This window comes from Chrysoperla carnea, chromosome 1 (assembly GCF_905475395.1).
Source record: "Chrysoperla carnea chromosome 1, inChrCarn1.1, whole genome shotgun sequence".
NCBI lineage: Eukaryota > Metazoa > Arthropoda > Insecta > Neuroptera > Chrysopidae > Chrysoperla > Chrysoperla carnea.
Window position 1 is genome coordinate 88,952,634 of NC_058337.1, and position 9,792 is coordinate 88,962,425.

Here is a 9,792-nt window from a genome sequence, read left to right on the forward strand (position 1 = left end):
TCTGTTTTGGTCTAGAAACTTTTTTTCGTTTTTGAATTTTTCACAAGACTTCTAGTTGAAGGTATCTGCAATTTTCAACTCCCTATCTTTCATAGTTATATAAAATAGACATCAAAGTTTTGTTTCAAACAAAAGTTGTTTATTTTTTATAAGGCGAGCAAATAAACTGACGATCAATCGGAAATGAACTACTTTGGTGATTTTAAGAACACCTATACCAAAATTTTGTTCGAATCATCAATATTTCTAAGCGTAACAAACTTGAGACTAAAATTAATTTACCTTGATATATATTTCATATATACAGGCTATAAAAATATACAGAGTTGCATTTTCAGTTTTTGTTTACCTATGTGATTACTTCTTAATCAATCAAATTTTGATATTCCCAGCAAAATTGTTTCTGGGAAGGGGGGGAAATACTTGGAAGGGGGTGTTTTAGAACCCGAATTTGAGCATATCAGGACCGCTGGAAATTCTACTCATATTCATAAATCACAAGAGAGAAAATATTTAAGCTTTAAATTAAAATGTTATTATGTTATAAAATCTTTTGTTCGAGATACCTTTACATTTCTTTCGAATATCAAATATATTTCGAATATCTTAGTTACAAAAAACTGCTATAGAAAATTTATTAAAAATTTTTTACAAAGACCGATGTACTTGATCTGAAAACGTAAGGAATTCATGGTGATTCAACTATGATTTTGTATATAGAGGTAAAAAGTAACCTAAAGACTCATTATACATTAAACATATAGAATTATTTTTTTACCAAATTTTTAGTATTAATATTATATTAGTGATAATATAAACATACCAGAATGTTATTAAAATATATCGAAAATTATTTGTTAGTGGTAATTTTAAGTTTAATTGTTTCATTAATTTTGTGTTATTATTCAAAATATTTACGTATTTTTTATTATACGACTAAATTACCTGGACCCACAGCTTTACCAATTATTGGCAATATATTAATGTTAGTTGGAAATCATGAAGGTAAACATAAATTTTTGTTTCCTTTAATTCCATTATAAATCGTTATATCACGCATATACATGGCTCAAAACTACCGCTTTAGAAGACTAAAGTGATTTAGACTATAGATTGTACGTACATCTTTGCTAATTAAAATTGTTTTAACTGTACTTAAATTCTCAAAATTCAAACTTGGCTAAACTAATTAATCGAGTCTTATTTTGTTAATGTCACATCGACACTAAAAACTGCAAGCGAAGTTTTTTCTTAATAAAATTTATGATCTATATTAAAATCAACTGTCGCCAAACTTGTGAATTTCAAATTTGGTTTTCGACCCTAATAGTGCAATTAAAATTGATTCGAACTTGAAACAGAAATGAAAGATCGAATTGTTTGTGCTTTAAAAACGCACCTGGTATATTGTACTTCCTGAAAGCGCTATTTAGGGTAGACACAGCCTAAATTTTGTTGTTATATGACAATGACTACAACCAGTTATTCAGTATTTTATATTGTAATTAATAATTTTAGAAATAACTACCATTGTATTAAATAAAGTACAAGAATATTCGCCGATATTTCGAGTGTGGCTGGGTCCTGTTCCACTTATTTTTACAGTTAAACCAGAATATATTCAAGAAATATTAAATCATGGTTTAGAAAAAGCATGGATAATGAAACAAGCTGGTTATCAATTATCTGGCGATTCAATTATGTCATCAAAAGGTATAATCTAATTATTTCAATTGAAATCATTTATATATTGCGAAATTTTGTTATTATAATATTGAATTACCATTAGATTTACACATGACCTGCTTTTTTATCTGTCTCATCGGTAAATACCTAACCTTTTTAACACAAAATTTGAACCGGAAGATCAAATAACATGCAGCCTAGCGTATAAAGGAAGTTAAATACAATGTGGTACCTAATAAAGTAATTGTCATAATTTCATATAAATAAAGTGAATTTTATGTAAATATGAAGAGAATATCTAAATATTAGTCTAGCTACTTTGTATCCATATGCCTTTTTTACTCTAAAACCTTAAAAGTATATTTTTTGTGGAAAATTTCGTTTTCTATAATGTTGTATATAAACACACTTTTCGTAATGTTGATGGATACAGAGATAAAAACAAGATAGTCTAAAATAAAAAGGAATACTACAAGCAGATCTTGTATCTTCAATTGACCTTTCACAAACTTAATTCTTGGTCTTTATCATGAAGTTATCGGTCAGTACCCTAATTTTCAAATAAAAGATTTATAATCAATTTTGACTAAACTGTCATAATAAAATACAATATTTTCTTGAGACGTCTCATTTGAAATTCGAAAACTTTTATTTGAAACATTTGTATACCTTACGCTAAATTTTCCTTAATGGCTAAGGACTTCTGGAACCTATCTACTCTATATTACAACACGAGTTCGTAATTGATAAGAGATACAAGTCACTTTTGCAATTTCATATAACATCTATAATACCTTTTACTTAAATCGCATTTACTCTGTCATATTCGTGATATTTATATGCCTAGATGTAAATCGAACATTCTGTATAGTTGAAATGTACATACGCTACTTTGCTTTCTGAGAATAAACCTCTAAAAAAGTGAAATGTGGTGGAAATGGTATTAATAAAGTTATATTATTGATATTCGAGACACTCTTTTACAATTATTTATACATTTTATATTTACAGTATCGAAATGGAAACGTAATCGTAGTATTGTAGTACGAGGATTCAGCCCTGTACTATTGAAATCATATTTTAAAGTATTTGTCGAAAAAAATGTAATATTGATTGAAAATCTTAACAAAAAATTAAATGATGATAAACCATTTGACATATTTGATTACATATCAAAAACTACAATGGATGCAGTATGTGGTAATATTAGTGATATTTTTAAAAATGTATAATTTTTTACACGTAACAAAAGTAATTTTATTCTAGGTTCTACATTGGGATACGATGTAAACGCCCAAAATAGTAATTCGTCTTATTATAATGCCGTTCAAAAGTGTGTAATATTTTATTGATAGCGTGTGAATTCTATCGAGCTTCTTTAACATGTTGAATTTTTTTAGTTTATTTTTCTTAATGTTTGAAAGAATTTTCCATCCTTGGAAATTAGCTGACATATATTATAAGTTCACCGAAGATGGTAAACAATCTGAAAAAAATCGAGATGTGATTTTGGGATTAGCTAGTAAAGTTAGTATTACACGATAGATAAATAATACCATCAAAATAATTAACTTAGGTTACAGACAACCGATAATTAATGATTTCCTCGGTGATAAAATAAAAATGACTAGGTGATAAATAAATATTTATAATACGAAAATTTGCGAATAACGTACACAATAAGAATAACCACGATTAGCTAATTCATACTGATGACTGCATAGTGGTCAAAAAATGTTTTTTTCTAATACAAAAATTGATTCTTGAAATTTAATTCGAAATAATCTTGAGTTTTCATTCATTATCTTTGATAATATTTATATCTAATTTAAGAGAAAATTGGGAAAAGTATTTTTTCTTTATTTTAATAGTTTTGGTACAAAATCCATTATTTTGTATATCGAAATTCAGGAAGTATCCATTGGTTAATATTTTTTATGGTAATATTTTCCAATAATTGGACGTTTTTAGAGAATTAAGTACTTAACATTGTAATCATACAACTTGGTATTGACTTCTTGAAAATAAAAAAAAGAATAATCTATTATTGGTGCGAGTAACTATCTATTTTTGTTTGTATTAGTTATAGTTTATGATACACATACAACGTTTGACAAAAAATAAGTGTGGAGAGAATATTAGATAGATTATAATATTCTTTGTTTTCATATAATTTTTTAGATAATAACAGAAAAAAGAAAAATCCAATATGAAAATGCTATGCAAAACCATACTCTTGAAATTCAGGATATTAAAAAGAATGTATTTAATAAACCTTTGTTAGACTACTTAATAGATATTACGGAGAACAATCAAGAATTTGATAATGAACAACTTCGGGATGAAATTAATATTGTAATATTAGGTGTAAGCTAAAATTTTTGAATTAATTTTCAATGATACTTGAGCGATATAAAAGATGATTAAATTAAAAATTTTTTAGGGCTATGAAACATCAGCTAATGCTTTAAGCTATGTGCTTCTAAATTTAGCTGCACATAAAGATATTCAAGAAAAAGTTTGTGAGGAATTATTTGAAGTTCTTGACGGTGATCTCAATCGTCCAATTGAAATAGACGACTTACCAAAATTAAAATATATGGATATGGTCTTAAAAGAATCAATGCGATTATATTCAACAGTTCCAATAATTGCAAGAGAAATAACGAAAGACATTCAAATGGGTACGTATTATACATATAAGGTTGAAATCCAGGGAGTCTGAGAGAAAATGTTCGAGTCCCTACCCCCAATCCTTTGATGAAACATTATGTAATATGGCACAATAAGACATGTTTATTTTATGAGAGACAAAATTATCAAAATTTTTAGGCTTTGATTTTTTATTGAATCATTGAAATATAGTCATCAATCACAAAGAAAACGAATTTATCCATCCAGGTGTTGATTGTAAATAGAGACGAAAAAGTTGAAAATAAACCGCCAATATTGAAAATAAATAATAATTCTGTTATTTACTAATATTATTTTTTCGCTTGATCAGGCTATTTTCCTACTGTATCAAACAAAGTTCTTACTGCGTTAAATGAAGTTGCGAAAACAACAAAGATCACAAAAAGTGAACAATCACAGATGTGATGAACCATGAGATGACCAAGCGTGGCACACGCACAGTGTGCTCCACGGTGAAAGTGTATAACTATAAATGGCTGCCATGCACGTTCATCGTAGTACACACAGTAGAGTCACGTATCTACATTATCAACAAATTAAGCCGAAAATCCCTAAATCTAGAATAAAATCGATTATAATTATATTTATTAGCATTACTGTACTTAGAGGCCTCTTGTTTTAACAGTGGCATGAGTAGTACGGTCAAATAAGCGCATAAAATTCTAAAAAAAATTTCAGAAAAAGTGTTTCTTTCAAAATTTGTCAAACCACTTGAACGAGAAATACTATAAAAAACAATAAAGTTTATTCCGGCCTCCAATTTACGGGCTAGTTTTCTGAGTTCGGGTCTAGGAGATTTTCCTCCTCGCCCTCTCGACAGCCCTGTTGAATTCTCCCCATCGAAGTTAACTTCTTCTATAATGTACTATAGTATCTGGTTAACATTTGGTGCTTGTATTCATTCAGTGTGGTCACATTTTTATGTTAACATGATCTACTTTGAGTGCAGAGTTGAATTTTACACCGCCTGCGGAATTATTTTTATAATTTTTGGCTAGATTTTGAAATAAAAAACATCATTATTTTAAAATATACGCAATATTATCATCCTATTTTGTGAAAACTTTTGTTAACAATATAAAGCAAAAGAGTAAATCTTATAATTTCGTGTGAGGTGCTATGATAAAAGTGGAAATAATTAGGAACCGTTTTTTCCCATCGCGTATTTAGAAGCCTCAAACCAAAAATTTGTATATACTGTTATCGTGCTTATCAAAGTAAATCCAAAAAAATTTAGTTATTGATTTTTGGGATTTTTTTTATTGTACCTGTCGAAAATGAAAAATCTGTAACTGCTTATAGGTTTCTTTAATATAACTTATATTGATAATTTTGGTGAATTAAATTATGTTGCTTTTCAGAAGAAATAGGATCAATTTGATTAATTAATAAATTCAACTATTTAACGAAACGTGTCATAATAATTTATTGTAGATTGCCTGAAGAAGGTAAAAAGTATTAAGAAACGCTGCGTTAAATAATTGTTACTGACAAAACCTAATTCTTCGCTATAATATTAATACACTCTGTATCATTTTTTAATTATTTCCATTGTTTCTAGGGGATTTTCTCATTCCTAAAGGTTCAACTTGTGTTATACCAATTCTAAGTTTACATCGTGATCATAATTTATGGAAGGAACCATTAAAGTTTGATCCAGAACGATTTACTCCAGAAAATATGAAAGGTCGCCATCCGTATGCGTACATTCCATTTGGTGGTGGACCAAGGAATTGCATTGGTAATTAAAAACATTTAAATTAATGTTTAATGTTTGTCAGTTTAAATTTGGAATGTTTTTAGGTATACGATATGCTTCGATGTTTATGAAAACATTATTAGCAACGTTATTATGTCGATATGAATTTCATACTGATTTAAATTTAAATGAATTAAAAATGCAAATGGAGGTTTCGTTAAAGCTAGTTGGTGGACATCAAGTGCGAATTACATCCCGTATTAAAAACTAATTAATATTCCAGAGTGAATCATTTTAGTTAATTTAAGCAGTAAACTCTTCAAGAAATGCTTACTTAAAGAATAAATAATACTGGGGTTTATTTACTTCCCCATTAATTATAATTGCTTACACTGCCGCTGCCTGGATTCGAACCCGCTACCTCCCAGCCAGAAGCCAAATGTTTAAATTTCGGTGGAGCCTCTACTCGCTTTGAATGGTTTGGAAGGGGGCCTTGCATTTAATATTGGTTTATCTTTTAAAAGTCGACTGATCTTTAAACTTTTAATAATAAAAACAAATAATTTTTTGAAAATCAAGTAGGTTCGTTAATCTGTGTGTGTCTATAGGTAACTGCCAGACTAATGTTCTTAGACTTAAAAAGGACATTATAATTGCTTTCATCTTTCATCATTGTGAGAAATAGAATACAATTATGATAGTTAGATTTAATCATTGAATTTATACTGCATCTATTTTTACCCATTTTAGGGAAAAGACTTTCCAAAAATAGAATATTATACCCATTGAAATACCAATTTTCAAAAGGTAATATATGGCTTTAGACTCGAAGAGTTATTCTCGAAGATAAGTGAAAATCACCGGGATGTGTGAAACAAATTTAATAAACACTTTTTTTATTGCTTTCATGTTTCTTTACCAGCCCTTAACCATTCATAAAATAGCCGATTAAAATTCTGGCTGGACAACCTGTAATTTTTGCTACGTTTTCACTTAATCAGCACTTATATTAACAACATATATTAAATGACGTCATAAGTGACGTGTGAACGTGAATGTATTTTTCAGTGAATGTTTTTTATGTTGATGCAGTATCCATAATAGAACTTCACAATTTCTACATATCCTTTTTTTCGGGTATCCATCGATCCAACTAGACAAGAAACGTTTCTTATTAAACCTTATGTTACATGTAGCATTATAAAATTACATTGCAAGATAATCTTGGTTCTTGGGCTTTATGTTTAAGAATCTCCTCAATTTTTCTTATTGTCGCATTAACCGTTTTATGGGCAAATAATTTTGTGAGGGCCTATGATCCCGCATAAATTTATTACATAAATGTGTTTTATAAGCTAATTTAATAAAAATATTTTTTTAAATGTTATATGTTATAATTTATGTAAGTACCTACTTAAAAAAAGTAATAATAAATTAAGTCTTCACAATACTTCATTACTGATGAAATGTTTGATTTCACACCTAGACGGTAAATGGGATGTCGATGTTTCAGAATTTTCAACTTTTATCCAATATTACATGTGCCATGTACTCTTTATAAAAATCATAGCGTTCTTGTTGGGACATATTATCTATGTTTTGAAGGGGTTAATCATTCGCCAGAATAGAAACATATTCACTGCTATTATCATAAATATCATGGAGCACCCGAAAGTAAAGGAAAGTTTTGCAGACCATTTATCTTGACCCATTAGTAATTTAACAGATAATTACGATCGAATAATAAAAACAAATGTTCATAAAATTAAAATATTACAGTATTTTATTTTAAAAATTGTTTGTTTATGTCTTCAAGAGGCTGTTACATATTTATATGTATTTAATTATGCAAAAATGCAGAAAAAATACAAAAACGAAAAAACAAATATGCAAAACAACTTTTCAATATTTTTATAATACCTAAGGAATAAAATTAATTTTCTGTTTTTATATGAACAAAAAAAAAAAAATAAAAAAAAAAAATAGAGTAAATAATTATGCACTTTTATACCATGTATATATGAAATACATATACATGGTATATTAAGTTTATTATACCATGTATAATATGAAATATACATAGTATATTAAGTTTAGTCCAAAGTTTGTAACGCCTGAAAATATTCATGCTACGAAAAAAATTTTGGTATAGGTGTCCATAGAATCACCTAATTAGTCCATTTCCGGTTGTCCGTCCGTCCGTCCGTCTGTGGACACGATAACTCAAAAACGAAAAGAGATATCAAGATGAAATTTTTATAGCATACTCAGGACCTAAAAACTGAGGTCGAGTTCGTAAATGAGCAACATGGGTCAATTGGGTCTTGGGTCCGTAAGACCCATCTTGTAAACCGTTAGAGATAGAACAAAAGTTTAAATGTAAAAAATGTTCTTTATAAAAAAATAAACAACTTTTGTTTGAAAATTTTTTTTGTAAACATCACCGTTTACCCACGAGGGCGCTTATTAGGTGCAAATTTTATAGTATGCATTAATATGGGAATGTCAGTGTGTGTGTAGCTCTTTAAAAGTGGATATCTTTTTTTATTAACGTGACGTCAAAAAACAAACGATTGCTTCATCAACACTGTCTATACATGGTATTTCAACAATTAACTCAGTCAATTGTTTGTTTTCACTTGTTTAAGTCTGATTTTATCTAAATAATAAAATTAATAAATCAAGTTTATAAAATAAAAAAATAATTGCAAATATTTTGAGATTTCTTTTCATAGATTTAGGTATAATACAAAAAGAAAAATGCAAACGAAATGATGCCACGTTCACATACAACGTTGTCCTAGTGAGTTTCTAACATGCTTCACCGTTTTTTGCATTTTTTTTCAAAAATTTTTTTTTTTGTGTAGGTAGGTTTACATTATGCGCTTATCATTAAATAATTTTTTTTAAATAAATTCATTTGTAATAAAATTTATTATGTTTTAAGTATACAATCCCTAGGGTATCTGAATATTTTATTTGCCTTATTTTGTCGAAGTTAAAAAAACAAGTGGGTACAAGGATTTATTGGTATACATTTTTCTTCATTCAATTATTGGAAAAGTTTTCTCGAGTTGTGTCTAGATTCCGCAGAAGACATACGAATAAACAATTTTTGGGGGAAACATTTCAGTCTATTTTTGCCTGAACTATACGGTTTGCGGGGAAATATTTCGATCAAGTATAATGTCTGCGTAAGATGTCTATAGGTGACCCAACATATTTTGCTTGAAGCATTTTTATCGATAAAATTTATTTAAGTTATAAAATATTTAAAAATGAAAATTATACTCAAAAAAGTATTTATCATAGACATATAAACATGGTTTTTCAGTCATTTAACGTTAAATACTCCGAATTTCAATCGCCAATAACTCTATTGACTTTTGATATATACTTGAATGACACTTTTTTGCTTATATTTCATCGTTGTATCGATTCTTGTTGCCATTTTCAACATATATTTACTTAGAAGGGGTGGTTACCGTACCCTGGGAAAAGCACATAATTTTTAGCCATAATTCATATAAATGTTTCTACACATACATGAGCATTTCATTTCAGCGTTAAGATTTCTGATAAGTTGCTTCATTCAACCCACAGGTGAGACTATAGTTCCCAATCTATTTTGCTCATAAAATATGTGTAAAGTAAGTATTGTAATATGTAAGTATAAAGCCACGCAAGGTAAATACATATTAATTAAGTGTTAT

The 9,792-nt window shown here is 28.3% G+C and overlaps 1 protein-coding gene across 1 annotated transcript; it reads left to right on the forward strand.

Moving 5' to 3' along the window:
* Nucleotides 1–892: 892 nt before the first annotated feature.
* Nucleotides 893–7,416, forward strand: LOC123305203 (cytochrome P450 4C1-like). The gene is made up of 9 exons (XM_044886848.1): nucleotides 893–1,005; nucleotides 1,519–1,713; nucleotides 2,698–2,886; nucleotides 2,953–3,019; nucleotides 3,087–3,213; nucleotides 3,868–4,053; nucleotides 4,130–4,370; nucleotides 5,942–6,121; nucleotides 6,184–7,416. Exons 1-9 carry the CDS (start codon nucleotides 984–986, stop codon nucleotides 6,348–6,350), a joined length of 1,374 nt encoding a protein of 457 aa, XP_044742783.1. The 5' UTR covers nucleotides 893–983; the 3' UTR covers nucleotides 6,351–7,416.
* Nucleotides 7,417–9,792: the final 2,376 nt, after the last annotated feature.